The 17,553-nt window shown below is 33.9% G+C and overlaps 1 protein-coding gene across 1 annotated transcript; it reads right to left on the bottom strand.

The window, feature by feature from the left end:
* Window positions 1–638: 638 nt before the first annotated feature.
* Window positions 639–17,069, bottom strand: LOC131153513 (uncharacterized). Its single transcript, XM_058105858.1, has 9 exons — window positions 16,707–17,069; window positions 10,375–10,873; window positions 10,196–10,297; window positions 9,974–10,055; window positions 9,863–9,882; window positions 9,671–9,731; window positions 1,412–1,482; window positions 980–1,090; window positions 639–883 (listed from the first exon to the last, which is right to left on the bottom strand). Exons 2-9 carry the CDS (start codon window positions 10,828–10,830, stop codon window positions 818–820), a joined length of 969 nt encoding a protein of 322 aa, XP_057961841.1. The 5' UTR covers window positions 10,831–10,873; window positions 16,707–17,069; the 3' UTR covers window positions 639–817.
* Between the last annotated feature and the right edge of the window lie 484 nt (window positions 17,070–17,553).

Below are 17,553 nucleotides of genomic sequence, written 5' to 3'. Positions count from 1 at the left end.
TTTGAAGAGGCTCTTCTAGGCCAATTCCAGAAAGCGTCAGAGGGTAAAACTAGCAACCTTTGCGTCAATCTTGGTCCCCAGCTCGATAGGAAGATTGGAATTGAAGCAAGGGGAATTCATGTAGCTAGTTATTATAGAAGGAGGTGTGTTTTCCGTTCTAGATTTTTCATTTTGATGGATAGATACTTTTTCCTTTGAGTACGAATCCAGATTATCCAAAAGAAGAGCTAAGTATGAATCTAGATGATCAAAAGAAGTTTTTAAAAGAGCTAAGGAACCATATTAGCTTTAGAGTTGTGATATCCCTCTGCTCAAGAGAGAAGCCAAACCAAAGTCTTCCTCTCCAATAGGTAGCTTGCAGTGATTTCCTTTCCAAATGAATGCTTTGAACTTTTTCTCAATATTTTTTACAATTGCATTTGGGAGGATATGAACACATAACCAATAGCATCGGATGCTCAAAAGTATTGATCTAATCAATTGAAGCCTTCCGATCTAGGATGAGAAGATTCACATTGGGATACCAAAGAATGCAGCCACTTGCATCTGTTGGCATTCACATTCACTCATTCGCTTGGATCCATCAGGTCGAATGTTATGCGACACATGAGGCAACAGCATCATCTAATTATGCCAGATTTGACAACAAAACTTCACACTATCACTGGAACTCAAAAAATATACTTTACAGATATCTAGTATCAAGTCAAAATTCCTGAGTAATAACAAGGTGTCACAAACTCATTTTCCCCAGACCAAAATTTTCCCATTTCGGTCAATCAGATGCTATCTTTGGTCCTTGTGAAGTTCCAGAGAATCAATCATTATCATCAGAGGAACTGTCCGCTTGCATACCTCCAGTGTCATCTTCCACTGTCGTGTCCTGAATGCACATTGAGGGCAAAATTACACCAGGAAAACAAAAATTTATGAGAGCCAGCATCTGAGAGCAACCAAGTTATAGAAGCAAAATGCTTACCTGCATCTTGTCCCAATCCTTCAACTTAGAATTTGTTAGCATGTAATTATCACGCAATGGAGCCCAACCAGGACCCTCGCCATCTGTTTTTGAGCCTGTTGACTTATGGTTCTGCATGCCATAAAATCCATTACTCAGTCCAACTTTGCAAAACTTATAGAATACGCCAACCAAAATGCACAAAAGCCGGTAAGTCCCAGCTCTGCAGATGTTTGATGACATAATAATATGGATCAATGCAAAATCAGAAATGTATATATCCAATTCATATTCAGAATCACTTTCAACACATAAATTAATGTGGTTAGAGAGCAAGTGTCAACAGCATCTCTAAGAAAAAGAAATGGGGTAATCCACAAATTTATTAAAAGGTCAATGCACGCGTGCGCGCGCGCGTGTGTGTGTGAGAGAGAAAGAGAGAGCGAGAGAAACCTTAGTGGAAGATTCAGTAAATTTTGATGATGTCTTTCCCAATTCTGAAAAGAAGGCTTCTTTCCTCATCACTGGCAGGATTAAGACAAAATTTGATAAGAGTTAGTCAAGCAGGACTAGAAAATACAATTTGTAAAAAGGAATGTTGCGGATTATCACATGTAGAGCTGTTAAACGCACACAGAAGCAATGTAAGGTGATAGTCTTTGTGCCTCAAACAGACCTAAGCGGCATGGAGAAGGCATAGTGAGACACTAGCCAGGGCTACTATGCCCAAGGCTTGCACCTCATGCAATTTTTTATTTTTTTCTCATTTAGTTTGTTTTTTAATCCCTTTGCAATGATTTGTATGTAAGATTAAACAAAGTGTAAGCAATAGACTAGATCTTTTCATTAATTATTTGGTCCTAAAGCGCACAATGTCTTTTACACTCTCAGCCCTCTGTGACTACTCTCAGCACAGCAAACAGAAAACCTAGCCTGTCCCACAATGAGATCAACCAAGTCAGCCTCTCTCTCTCTCTCTCTCATGATCAGACCATCTGTATTTGCACTCTGTTGCTTATATTCTTTTTATCCTCCTCTCCTTTTTCCCTCTTTTTTGCTGCTTTTCGATTTGCCACTTTTTTGCAGCTGCTTTTTTATTTTTCCACTGTCTTTGCTTCTGCTTTTTTTGACACACACACAGTATGCTCTTTATATCTCTTCTGCTATCTTTCTTCTTTTTTCCCCAGCTGGGCAGAGTTCGATGTAACATCATTGTTTGATTTTTAACAGGATGTGTGTATCAAATTACTGATCACATATTATTTTACTATCGTTTTCATTGCTGAATATTATTAGAATTTAGGGATTTAAATAGATTAGAAAGGCTCCTCTTAAAAGGATCCTGCATGAAAGTATGCACATTTGGCCAACCCAAACAATAGGAATAGCGTTAGCTACAATTTTTATGGAAAAGTAATGAAATTAGGAGTCTCCCAGGTAAGGAAGCATATTGTTGGCCGATTTCAAAATGCAAAAAAAATGCTCGAAGTGTACAGTCCATGTCTGTGAGGAAAATAAATAATATATGTCAAAGAAAGGAGACAGAGCAGGAAAATGATTTAGAGCACATGCAAAACTATGATGATGTAGATCATCACTGTCAAGATGAAGACGAAGGAGTTCAAGAAATCGAATCGCATGGTAGGAGAGTAAATGGTTGAATCCAAGTTCATAGCAAGTCACCTTGCTCTGTTCAGGAGAAAACAAAACAGAAAGCACAAATCTGAGGAAAGCTGTTCAATGTAGGGAGGGAAGATGAAGCAAACATCCATTAACGAGGCAAGAGAACAAATGAGAGAGCTCACGTAGATATCCAACAAGGCGGACATATGGCACCACAATACCATTAAATAATGTAAATTTGGAGAACTTTGCGGCAGCTATTGATTGAGCCACCTAGCTATCATGAAGTATGAGTTCTTTCCTACCTAAGGGAAATCCATCAAAACGAATGGGCAAAATATGGATGTTCAAGTATGTCCAACGGTTGGAAGGATTCACTCATGAATATGAATATAATTAACCTTTTAGTGAATTAATTAACTCTCCAATGGGATCTGCGTTTAGCAAAGCTATTGATGCTTCTACCATTGTAAATAACGAAGCACATGGATCCTACAAATCACTTGATGAGATGTCAGGGAAAATTGGGGAATCAAATTTGGTAAAAAGATGCAAACCTCCTGCTAGGTTTCAAAAATCCCATAGATCACCTTGGACATTTGATTTCTAGGACACTTGTATGATTATAACACCTCCACCCCATTTACTATCATATAGCCAAATAAAATTTTAAAAGAATTGACTATTTTGCCTTTGACACATCAAATTGTACAACAATGACAAAAAAATGATCCCCAATAGTGGAGTTTGTACTTTATGGAGGGATATCGCACAATCTTTTGGACACTAAAGAAATTCATTGCCAATAATGGAGTTTGCCCTTTCTTTGGGGACTACACAATTTTTGAGATATTTGAACATATTTATGTCACTTCACATGTCAAGAGCAAAGAAGGGTAAAATAGTTAATTTTTTGAAATGGTATTTCGCTATATAATGATAAATTAACAGAAGGGCTATAAGTGTACAAAAAAATCAAATGTAGAAGAAGATAGAGATTTTTTAAATCTCAAGGAAGGTCTATATCTTTTTGTCAATCTTTAAGATAGGTCTATGTCCTTTGCCCTAAATTATATGGCACAAAATAAGAATTAAGAACTTTCAAATATTATAGATGACTTATTTTAAAATTTTATTTTACGTAATATATATTTTAGTATTTAGTGTGTTAATTTTTTAGTAGGGAGATTGTTGAAAACCAAAAAGCCACACTTATATTGGAAATTGTGTGCTTCACATTGCATTGATTGAAAACCAGAAATACACAATTTGTACAAATTTGGAAAAAGCAGTATTCAATGGTTGAATCTATAACCATCTAGGTATGGTAGACATGATGAAACAATTCAAAGAGCAGAAGGAGTTCCATAGGCTTGTTGTGACGATATTTGTAACTGCTTCAGTAACACCTGGACCAATGCATCTTTAAAATAACATGAAGATGTTTACCTCCAAAGAATGGAATGCTCGTAAATGGACAACAATGGGTAAACAAGCAACTAGTATTGTTTTAATGCTTATCTTTAGGAGTAATATTGTCTATGCCCTAAAACTGACTGCCCATCTTGTTAGCATACTTCAACTGGTTGATGGTGAAAGGAAACTTGCTCTAGGGTACATCTATGAAGCTGTGGTAGTTCAATGAAACATGATAAATCCAAGAAAATTTCTAATATTATTGACCGTAAGTAACATTTTCCTGCAGTTTGACACTTCTTGATCTTGAAATTCCATTTTTTACTGAAACCCCAACATTGGGTAGGACAAGGAGATCATAGTAGGTCTATACAAATGCATTGCAAGGTTAGTGGCAACCATTGAAATGCAAGATAAAATTCCAGATGAGTTGGCAATGTATTAGAATGCTCAAAGCCTCTTAGGAATTTATATGAGTGTTAGGCTAAGGAAGACAAAAGCACCATGTAAATATTTTTTTTAATTAATTTAGTATTTATATAACTTCGCCTATGATGTATTTAATGTCCTAATCTTTTCACACACAGCTAGACCCAAGCCCGGGTAAAGGAGGAGGGTCGCGTTAAGTAGCCGACAACCAGTGTAAAATTTGTCAAATCACTATGATATGAATCCTAATCCAATATTCGTTGGGGTATCCCCTACAAGCAACCTGTTGCACTTATACCACCTGGGTGTAGTGAAAAGTGGGTGAGAGTGGGCTAGGTCATCACCCCGAAACGGCGTGCTGTGTCGGAGCCTGGGTGTAGTGTTGAATATGTGAGGGTTATCGCATCATTTTGGACATAGAGGGGAAAAGAAATTAGTTCAAGAGATTATGATTAGATTAGCAACTTGGAATATAAGGACACTTTATGGGTAAAAACATGGAAATTGTGGACACTATAATTAAAAGAAAAATTAATATAATCTGCCTTCAAAAATCTAAGTGGGTGGGGGAGAAAGTTAGAAAAATTGATAAATCAGGATTTAAACTTTGTTAGACTGGAAAAGAAAAATATAAGAATAGGGCAGGAATTATTATAGACAAAAATTTAAAAGATAGTGTTATAAATGTAAATAGAGTAGGGGATAAAATTATTAAAATCAAGATGATATTAGGACAAGAGATAATAAATATCATTACTACTTATGCTCCTCAAGTAGACTCAGCAAAAATTCTTAATAGATAATTTTGGAAAGATATGGATAGTATTATACAAGGCATATCAGGGCCTGAGAAAATATTCATAAGAGAAGATTTGAATGGGCATGTTGAAAGGAATAATAAAGGTTATGAGAGGATACATGGAGAATATAGATATGGAGACAAAAATGAGCCTAGGGAGATGATCTTCGCTATGTCATATGATTTTATTACGATGAATACTTGCTTTAAAAAGAGAGAAGAACACTTAATAACTTTTAAAAGTGGACGAAATAAAAGTCAAATAGATTTTTTCTTAACTAGAAGGGTAGATCGTTCATTTTGTAAGGATTGTGAAGTTATTTTAGGTGAAAGTTTAATCACACAATATAGAGTTTTGGTGTTAGATATATGTATTAAACAATGGAAGAGAAAGGATAAAATAAACCAGCGTAAGAGAACTAGATGGTGGAACCTAAAGGAGAAAAATATAATAAAGTTTAAAGATGAAATGATCAAAGATGGTGATTAGACTATAGAGGATGGTATAGATACAAATACTCTTTGGAGTAAGATAGTTAGCTCTATTAAAAAGATAACAAAAGAGATTTTAGGTGAATCAAGAGGAAAATTCTCAACTAGTAAAGAATGTTGGCGGTGGGATCAAGATATCCAAAAAGATGTAAAGACAAAAATAATTTGATATAAAACATGGCAAAAATGTAGAAAGATGGATAATTTTGAAAAGTATAAAGAGGCCAAAAAAGATGCAAAAAAGGTCGTTACTGAATTTAAACATAGATCATTTAATTATTTGTATGATAGATTAGGCATAAAAGAAGGGAAGAGATATATTTAAACTTGCTAGAACTAGAGAAAGAAAGGGTAAGAACTTAGGTAATGTAAAATGCATAAAAAATGAGGATGATATTGTCTTGATTAAGGAAGAAACATAAAAGAAAGATAGCGAAGTTAATTTAATAAGCTTTTTAATCAAAATCAAATAGAAGACTTAAACTTAGAATTTACAAATGAGGAAAAGACTTAAAATATGAGATTTATTTGCAATATTAGAGTTAACGAAGTTATGTCTGCATTAAAAAAAGATGAAAATTGGAAAGGCTATAGGACTAGATGACATCACAATTGAAGTTTGGAAATGCTTAGGTGATAACAGAATTATATGGTTCACTAATTTATTTAACACAATTATAAAAACTAAGAAAATGTCCTATGAATGGAGGAAAAACACTTTAATACCTATATACAAAAATAAAGGAGATTTAAAATTGAAATAACTATCATGGAATTAAACTTATGAATACAATGAAATTATGGGAAAGGGTAGTTGAACAAAGATTAAAACTAGAAATGAAGGACTCAGAAAATCCATTTGGTTTTATGTCTGGGAGATCTACTATAAAAGTTATTAATCTTTTAAGAAGATTAATGAAGAGTTTAGGGGAAAAAAAGGGACTTGCAAATGATATTTATGGACTTAAAGAAAGCATATGATAGGGTACCTAGGGAAGTACTATGGTGGGATTTAAAAAAAAAAAGGTGTATGTAGTAGGTATACTGATATCATTATGGATATGCATAGTATAATAATGACTAGTGTAAGGACTATAGGTGGAGAGCTAGAGAATTTTCAATCACAATAGGTGTACGTCAAAGATATGCTTTAAGCCCTTATCTTTTTGCTTTAGTGATGGATCAACTTACTAGAAGTATTCAAAATGAGGTTCCATGATGTATGTTGTTTGTAAATGATATTATAATAATTGATGAAACTAGGGGTGGAATAGAGGCCAAATTAGAATTATGGAGAAGCTTTAGAATCTAGAGGCTTTAGGATAAGTAGAAATAAGACAGAATATACGAAATGTAATTTCAATAATAGTAGAAGATATATTGGAGACAAAGTTAAACTTGACGATAAAGAAATAAATATCACTTATATATTTCGACACCTTGGATCTATTATGCAAGCTAAAGGAGAAATTGAAGAGGATGTGATCCATAGAGTTAAAGCAAGTTGAGTAAAATGGATAAGTACTTCAAGTGTTCTTTGTGATCTTAGATTCGTAGAATTCCTCAAAATTAAAAGGAAAGTTTTATAGGATGACTATAAGACCAGCTATGCTATGTGGATCAGAATGTTGGGTGGCTAAGAAACAACAAATCCAAAACGTAAAAGTTGTCGAGATGAGAATGTTTAGATGGATGAGTGGTATAACATTGAAAGATAAATTAAAAAAATGAACATATTCACGGTAAGTTAGGTGTAAGTCATGTAGAAGATAAGAGAAGGGAGGGACAACTCAAATGGTTTGAGTACTTACAACGTAAGCCACATAGTGCACTAGTGAGGAAGAGTGAGTTACCGTGAGGGGCAGTAGAAGGGATAGGAATAGACTAAAAATAACTTAGAATCAGATAATGAGTGAAAATTTAGGAAACCTGAATTTATTGAAAGAAATTGTCCTTGATCGCATTAATTGGCGGAAAAGGATTCATGTAGCCAACCCCACCTAGTGGGACTTAAGGCTTGATTTTGTTGTTGTGTAGTATTTATATACATTTACTTTTTCAGCTTTAAAATAGATTTGGCTAGCAGGCATCCATTTTAACTTTGTTTAATTCACAGCAGAGTGGTGGAGCGCATAAAGGCCTTCAACTCCAAACATGCAACTTTTTGCTATGAATTTCTTAGCCTCATATGTAATGCCACTGGTTGTAGAGATAGGAAAGAGTTTGGAGCATATTCCAACACAAGTCACCAGAATATTATGGTTAATAAGCTTGAAAGATTAGGTCTATTATTACATTTGAAATCATTATGCTTGCTATTTGTTACTTCTTGCAGCTTCATAACACAAGGAGAAACAAACTAGCTAGCACAATAATGTTCAAATGATTTGATGCTTGTGAAATATAAACAAAAATTAGGGCACCGATTCGCTAGCCACGATACCATTTATTGCATCACTCTATAAGATAGTTATAATTAGTAATGAGTGGTTTATCAGAAGAATGGATGGAAATTCTAATGTCGATGATGAATTTGTGTTTGAAGATGATTCTTTGACTTGAGGTGTTGTTTCTAGAGGTGTAAGAGTAAATGAGCACACCCATCACAAGAGATCAAGACCAACTGCAGCAGATACCTCATCCTCATCTTCAGGAGGAAGAGCTTGAGCAGCTCCCTTGAGGAATGTCATGAGGAAATTATAGATGAGAACGGCCAGTCCAAAGCACACTGAAGACAAGGAAAAAGACTGGGGCGCTACAAGTCTAATGAAGTGGAAGGAGAAGATCATTTCCTACTTGATGATGACAATTAGCTTTTAGAATTTGCGATTTCTACTCTTGTCGTCTTATGTGCATGTTTATTATCTTTCTATGTTTGTTGGTTTGCATTTTATTAGCATTTTTCCAGTATTTTGCTTTTGATCCTTTGACGTCGGCTCTTCCTATCATTGTGAAACAGAATTCACCAAGTGTTGGATTGTTCACCCACCAATAGGGAACATGAACTGGGTTTAGACCGTCATGAGACAGGTTAGTTTTTCCCTATTGATGACAATGTTGCAATAGTAATTCAACCTAGTACGAGAAAAACCGTTGATTCACACAATTGGTCATTTGAGACTTATTTTCATAAAGCACAAACTTGTGCATGCGACGCGTGCCTAGGCTCCAAATGGATAAGAACTATATTTAGATGCCAGCCGCTAAAAAAGACTTTACTTTTCATGGATATGTGGGGGCATTGGATTGCAATTCTTAGTTGAGATTAGTGGAATTGGCAGAAAATGGATAAGAACCCTAAATGTCGAAATGGCACCCATGCCCAGGGCATTTTTGAAGCAACAGTTATAGTCATGAAAGAAAGATGGCAAGTTGCCACAACAGTCAAATCTTAAATACGGATCATACATTGGCAAACACGTGCCATAACTTCAAAATGAAAGAAATTTGTTTATGGTGTTAAAATGCTGACAAAAGCTCAATGAATCTCTCTCCTACAATCCTACTTGGGAGTTCACCACTCAGGTCTTTTTTTCATTTTTCCAGCTAGCATTGAAAAACAAATGGGAGATAGTAAATCAAGAGAAGTAGGCAACTGAAAATTTATTCTAGAAGTTTAATGAAATATAAGCACAGAAAATAAACCTGGAATACACCCATGTTGATAACTTGCGACTAAATGTCAATTAGTAAATATGGGCATGCAAGTTGTGGCCCAGTAATACACAAAATGCAGGTAAACATAATCAATATGATCTGAGAAATTAATAATCATACCCATGAAGATAGGAAATACAAATGAACTTGGTTCATAGAAGAACGTTATAAAAGATAAATTTCAAAGTTTGAATTTCTTTTCAACTCATATTTATATCAGATAGTCAATTCCGAATTAATGACAAAGTGAAGAACAATGGAATTTCCAGTTGCATATACAATTTCAACCAGTATACCTTTCACATCTTTAGACCTCGAAGGATTTAATCCTTTTTGAGCATTTTGTGCCTTGTTCACCTGTATGGGAAAAATTTTTAAGAAGCAAAAGATCTTGTGTTCAGCAATGGGAAAGAGTTTCATAATACAAATTCGTAATTGCAAATTGTCAAAGTAATACAGTAAGGTGAAACTATGTCAAAGCAACTTACAGCATTAAATAACTTGACCACTGAAGCTCCAGTAATGCACATGAAAGTTATGAATTGAATCAGTATGAAATAAGAAAAATTGATTTTGACAACTAAAAAAGTGTTCATTACCTCCTTTCGTAGCAACACCAATAAGGAACTTTTCATGTGAATCCAAGAAATTGGCAGGTTTCACATGCCCCATCTCTCCCACCTGTTAGATTAAGAAGTATGCATAAAATGGCATCAGTATAGCTTCAATCACAAAATAAATAAATAAACAAATAAAGAAGAAAAATAAGAGGGGAAACAAAGAATTTTCAAACACTAGTTCCAAAAATACAAGTGTTATACCAATTGTCTTTCCTTTTTTGCGTTCCCCTTGACTTTCTGTTCAGCTTCTTCTTCAGCAAGTTTCTCTGCAATTAGCTTCTTATGCCCTGATAGCACTGGACCCTACAAATACTTGAACTTTATATACATTCATGCATTAAAAATAATAATAACAATAATACTAAACTCAGTAAGCTCACCAATGAATCGTCAGAAACACTCGCTTTTATGATTTTCTTGAATGCCGTCCTGAATGCTCTGCATCCTTCTGTGAATTTTGTAATTCCAGGTTGCATTTCATTCTCCTCATCTCCGGAATCCCCATTTTCTTCCCCAGTATCATGACCATTCTCTCCATCTTCTTCACCAGCATCATGAGCATCCTCTCCTTCAGAAGATTTCCTTTCTACGACAGTCTTTTTGTTTAAAAAACTTGCATTTACTTCTCTAGTTTCAACAACAGACTCATCATCATCATCTGAATTGTAGTCTCTTGCCCTCTTGCGAAAAAGTTTCCTCATTCTCTTGTCTATTTTAATCTTCTCACCAGAGCCCTGAATCATTTTTAATTTCTTTTTTGCCTTCCCATGCTTTTTATGACCTAACCTCCTCCTCTTAGATAACCTTCTTTCTGGCTGATGGGACTCTTCAGCCATAGCTTGGCCTGGTCTGATTTCTCAATGGAAGTATAGTTCGATCCTTCACAAGTAGTCAAAAAGCATCTGTCAGAAAATAAGCAATTCCCATTCCACGAAATTTCAAGAGCACGCATATCTAAACACATAGGCTAGGAAAACAGTGTCCTACTATAACAGAATAAAGCAAAAAAAAAAAACTAATAAACAAGAATACAATACAAAGGAAAAGCAGTTCCATTCAGAAGAAGAAGAAGAAGAAGAAAGGTGATAATAACATTAACATAACCTGTCATCTGCAAGCTGATATTCGATTGATGTGTATAAAACCTAGAGATACCCAATCCAATTCAACCAAAACACTGATGTGGAACAGCTCATAAAAGGAAGGAACAGAGAAAATGGGGGAGATTAGAGAGAAACATGGGAGAAGAAGAGAGAAAACAAGGAGAAGAGAAGACGTGAGAGAGCAATAAAGTGGGGAAAATTCAATTTAATGTTACAATAGCATTCCGATTGTACAATACACATAAATTAAGTACCCGTACACCCAACAATAAAGGTACATTAATCATAGAAACAACACCTAGAATAGAAAAATGTGGTTGTACGTTGCAGGCGAAGCGGCACCAGCAGACGCAGATGCAGAAAGAGCCTTTTCGACCATCAGCGGCAGCAGTAATTGCAGAAGCAGCTAGAGTTTTGTTGGGAGATGGGAGTATGTTGAAGACAAGGCGGATGAGACTTTCGAAAAAAGTGGTTGCACATTGCAGGGGAAGCAGCAGACGCAAAAAGAGAATTTTCGACCATCACCATGGCTAGGGGTGTGCAATCGGTCAGTTCGACCAATTAACCGAATTATTTCAGTTAACTCCATGGTCTCCACCCCATAACCAAACCGACCGAATTGGTCTATTTAATCGATCCATACCCAACCGAACCGAATTGTCAGGTAATCCAGTTAACCGAATTTAACAGAATAAAAATAAAATTAATTATGAGTAATTCTCCCTTAAAAAAACTAAGTAAATCTCAAAAAAATTTCATCCTCCATCCTTTTATCCTCTTTCTGTCCTTTACTTTATGCTTTTGTACTCAAAAGAGAATTTTGCATCCACTAATGAAGACAACTCATCAGATAAATTCTCAACACCAAAAAACTTTTCCTTGATACGCAAACAAGGTCTATTGGTAAGAGCAGGGAAGAACTGAAGAAGAAGAGAATAGGGCACTGGACTTTGGATACAACAAAAGTAAGAAAACACAAATATAAAAAAATTAAAAAGGAACAAAACTCAAATTCAATGAACATTCAAACAGATATAAACAAATAACACAAAGAAGGGAGACTGATCAACATGAATATAATAATTTGGAGGAAATATTCTCTCATACATTTAATCAAACACATTGTGCTCATCTTAGGGTAAGATTGGATTTGCCGATCTAAAATAGGAGGTTCAAACTCGCCGTCGCCGACTGTGTGCGAACTGCGAAGTGGTAAGGGAACTGGGAAGGGAAGGTGAAGTTGAAGGGAATTGGGACTGGGAGTCAGGGAGTGCCGGCTGCCGGTGAAGTTGCAACTTGCGAACTGTGAACTTGGGAAGGGAAAAGCCGAAGAGGGAAGAGAAGAGGGACGACTGGAAGAGGCAAATGGAAATTTGGGATTTAGGAATGGATGAATCCCGAATGGAACCCTAGCAGCCAACCTAGCCTAAAAATTAAAATCATAAATAATATAATTTAATAATTAATTAATTAAAAATTCAGGTAATTCGGTTAACCGAAATACAAATTACCCATAACCGAACCGAAAATCGAATACCTAAAATTACCCTATTCTAAAACCGAACCAAACTAAACTATAAATTACCCAAACCGAACTGATCGAACTCGGTCGATTAATTCGGTTAAAACTGAATTACGGTCACCCCTACCGACGATAGCAATGGCGGAGGCGGGTAATGTTTTGTTAGGAAATGGGAGTGGGTTGAAGATGGAGTGGAATGGGCCCGGACGTTTGATGATTATGTTGGACTTCGGCCAGATATTAGACTAAAATTTTGAGGTGGGCCGCCTGAGTGAACAAGCCCAAGATCCAAATCAATAGATGGCTCAAGTTAAGATGAGGCCCAAGTTCAAGCCCAAAGGATTTTGAATAAAAGGCAGGGCAATTTTTTAACCAAAAAAAATAAAATCTACAAAAATGCTGAACAAAATTTGTGTGCTGTGGGATTTTGATTTTTTTTATACGGTCTCCTTGGATCAAGGATTTTACTTAAAAAAAAAAAAGGAAAATAATAAGAAAATTCATTTTTCCTTGTATTTTCATTCTCTATTAAACACCTTTTATACTCACAATTTTGTGTACAAATTGAGTCTGGTGATGGATTATCAAAAATGAAAGTTTGTTTAATATGATATACATTAAGTAAAATTAAACATTAATGATATGTAAAATCGAAATTTTGTTTACGGATTTGGAATATTTTTTATTATTTCTCTCACTTGACTCAATAACCAAACATGAAAAATATATGGATTCCTTGATATTTTCCTTTCATTTCTTTAATATTTTCTGAATTCCAAACAGAGTCTTAGGATATGATCAAATCAAAGATTTTGTTTAGGAAAACTAGAGAAAAAAAAAAAAAGGAAAGAAAAATAAGTAGGAAACTCATTTTCCCTTCTATTTTCCTTTTGTATTAAATACTATAAGAATAAAAATAAAAACCTATTTCAATATGACTAAAAATTAGAAAAAAATTAAATACTAATGATATGTAAAATCAAAATTTTGTTTATAAATTTGATATATATTTTTAAAATTTTCTCTCTCACTTTCTTTGAGCTCTCACTTTCTTACCAAAACCCGGAAGGAACTGATCACATTCAAAATTTGTGTGTTGTGGAATTTTTAAGTATTAATAGGGGTATAGATGGGAGGGTAAGTAAAGGAAGGGAAAAGGAAAAAAAACAAAAAAAAGGTGATGCATTGGAGGAGCGGTAATAGAAGATCTAGAGGGTATTGCTATCTTCAATGGCGGTGTAATGAGCAAAAAATGATTGTGTTATAAATCAAATTTTGCCTACACTAATGGTCAATTTGGATCAAAGATTTTATTTGAAAAAAGGAAAGGAAAGAAAAATAAGAAAGAAATTCATTTTCCACAATATTTTCTCTCTATATCAAAACCAATTTAAAATCAAAAATCATTCTAATATGATTAAATTAAGGATGTGTAAAATTAAAATTTTGTTCATTGATTTAGTATATTTTTTATTTTCTTTATCACTTTCCTTGATAATCAAACATGAAAAGGTGGAATCCTTCTTATTTTCTTTTCCTTTCCCCAATATTTTATAAGTTCCAAACAGACCGTAAAGGAGGAGATAAATGAGAAGGATCTAGAAGCTTAAAAACTGTTCGATAAGATGGGCCTGTGATGTTTGAGCTAGGAGGTAATGGAGTTTAGTTAGATGAAGTAGAAAGGGAGATTAAAAAAAAAGGCCAATATGAATTAGATAGTGAATTAGATAATCTATTATCAATAGTACTTGCATGAACGGTAATGGAAAGAGTTAAAGAGGAATTCTCTTAATTAGTTTTTTCTTTAATTTGATTTCTCTTGTTCATTTTATTTATTTTCTTGAAGATTTCTTGTCCTCTTTTCATTTGCAATCCTTCTCTTTTCTTAATACAATTTCTCATAAAAAAATTAAAACAACTAAAAATACTCATAACTACTCTTTATTAACTAAAACTTCTAGCACAATCAAATTTTCAAAACAAAATTCTTAATTTTTAAAATTATAGCTATATGATAAGCACCTAATTATCAGTTCGTGGTTCTCCATCAAACTCTGCTTGTTCAATAAAACTCTGGCTTGAGTTATAAAAAGGCATAATAATAATAACTCTATAAGATAGAGCAAAGTTGTAATTAAGAAGTGGCTCAAACTATATAACTAATCACTATAAGGAAAGTATTTGTAAGATCATAAAAAGTATTTTAAAAAAAAAAAAGGCTCCATTTTCCTCCCGTAAAATGACAAATCCTCTTAAGTAAAAAAATAATTAAAAATTTAAATATACCAACAACTCAAATATGCATTTGGTTTATATCATAGAATGATGAAAAATGTTTCCCAAAGATTTGGTCAAACTCTATAACTAAGAAATTTTTGACAAACTTTAGAAGTCAATTTGAATCAAGGATTTTATTTGAAAAATGAAAAGGAAAGGAAAGGAAAATAGGAAGAAAATTCATTTTTCACTGTATTTCCTCTCTATATGAAATACTATTAAAAGCAAAAAATATTTTAATATGATTAAAAATTTTTTTTTAAAATCAAATATTATAAATGTGTAATATTAAACTTTTATTTATTGATTTGGTGTATTTTATTATTTTACTTTTCATTTTTCTTGACAATCAAATATGGAAGAGTGAAACTCATCATTTTCATTTTCTTTGCTTAATATTTTTCAAGTTCCAAACGAGCCATAAAGGCAAATAATTGTTGCTTGTTCCATATATCAAGAGTGAAAATTTGAGATTGAAGAATTGAATCACTCCCACACATGTTTGTCGTTCCCCACTAGTCGGCAACTCTTGTTGAAGCTCATTGTAAGTCTCAACAACCAAATTTGATGACAAGTTAGTATCCATCATAGCCTAGAAGTATCATCGATGTTTAGGATTAGTCTAAAGCCTTATCTTAAAACAAGTGATTACTTTATGATAAATAATAGCATCATTAGATAATAGCATCATTAGTCCCACTAATGCTATTATATTTTTTGACTAATTACTTCATTTTGATTATCATTAAGAAATAATCATTACTCAAATCAGATGTACAAACATGTTTCAAAATTTCCTCACGACAATGCGAGATTGAACAAGAATTATACCATCACATAATCTTGTAATCTTCAACCTAAAGTGACATTAGTCTCAATTAAATCTTTTATCTCAAAAAGTTTTTTAAAATATTTTTTGTTTTATTCATTTTGAATAAAAAAATAACAACCATCCTCATAGATGCTAATAACAAAATGTGAGTCTTTTCGATTTACAACAAACACACTTGTCATACTTATCTTATATCAAATTTCAATTATGTAGGAATCAAACTTCTCATTCACTATTTTGGGACATGCTTTAAGCAAGAAAGTAACTTATTCAATTTGCACACTTTGTTTCCTGGTTAGATTTTATATAGTCTTTGCACTGGTTGATATAAATTTCTTCAATTAGATCGATCCCTATATAAAAAACAGTCTTTACATTTATTTGATGACGAAACTGGAAGAAAGTATAAAAAATATCAAACTCTTCTTTGTGTTTAAAAGTTTTGGCTACAAGACAAGACTTGTCTATTAACCCATCTGATTTGAATTTTTTCTAAAGGCTAGGGGTGTGCAATCAATCCGCCAATTCAGCCAATTAACTGAATTATTTCGGTTAACTCCATCCCATAACCGAACTGATTTGTCAGGTAATTCGGTTAACCGAATTTAACCAAATAAAAATAAAATTAATTATGAGAAAAAATTTCATCTCGGTTATTGGTAAGAGCAGGGAAGAACCGAAGAAGAAGAGAACAGGGCACTGGACTTTGGGTACAACAAAGGTAAGAAAACACAAGTATAAAAAATTAAAAAGGAACAAAACTCAAATTCAATGAACATTCAAACAAATATGAACAAAGAACACAAAGAAACCCATTTTAAAGAGGGAGACTGATCAACATAAATATAATAATTTGGAAGAAATATTCTCTCATACGTTTGATCAAACACATTGTGCTCATCTTAGGGTATTGTAAAATTTCGATAAACATGAAAATGCAAAGACTTGAGTTTTGAACACAACGGAAAAAAGAAAAACCTGAAGGACGGAAGGTCCGAAGCAGTACTGCGAGTCAGCGAGAGTGCGAGCTGCGAAGTTGGGAAGGTGGAAGCCGAAGTCCGAAGGGGAAGACTGGATCTGCCGATCTAGTACGGGAGGTTCGAACTCGCCGTCAACGACTGCGTGCGAACTGCGAAGTGGGAAGGGAACTGGGAAGGGAAGGTGAAGCTGAAGGGAACTGGGACTGGGAGTCGGGGAGTGCCAGCTGCCGGGGCAGTTGCGACTTGCGAACTGCGAACTCGGGAAGGGAAGAGCCGAAGATGGAACAGGGAAATAAGAAATTGGGATTTAGGAACGGCCGATTCCCGAATGGAACCCTAGGCCCAACGTAGCCTACAAATTAAAATCATAAATAATATAATTTATTAATTTATATTTAGTTATTAATTCGATTAACCAAAATATAAATTACCCGTAACCTAATCGAAAATTGAATACCCAAATTGTCCTATTTTAAAATCAAATCAAATCGAACAATAAATTACCTAAACAGAACCTACCGATCGGTTAATTCGGTTAAAACCAAATTATGCTCAACCCTACTAAAGACCCATATATACCTTATTTTACAATTTAGAGGAAAATCTAGGAGTTTTCAATTTATATTGGAAATTAAAGAGTTTGTGTCATCATTAACGTTCACTTTCCAAAAAATTACATCTAGTAATGAAAATATATTATGAAAAGTATTTTATTATTCTTTTCTAAATATAAACAAAATAATCAGGTTCAAAAATATTAATGTACATGCGACACAAAAAATAACCACCATCGTCACACAAAAAATAACACAAACTTTATAGCTCAAGGACTTATGTTCGATTTT

This window comes from Malania oleifera, chromosome 4 (assembly GCF_029873635.1).
Source record: "Malania oleifera isolate guangnan ecotype guangnan chromosome 4, ASM2987363v1, whole genome shotgun sequence".
NCBI classification, from domain to species: domain Eukaryota; kingdom Viridiplantae; phylum Streptophyta; class Magnoliopsida; order Santalales; family Ximeniaceae; genus Malania; species Malania oleifera.
This window is presented reverse-complemented; position numbering and strand designations above follow the sequence as displayed.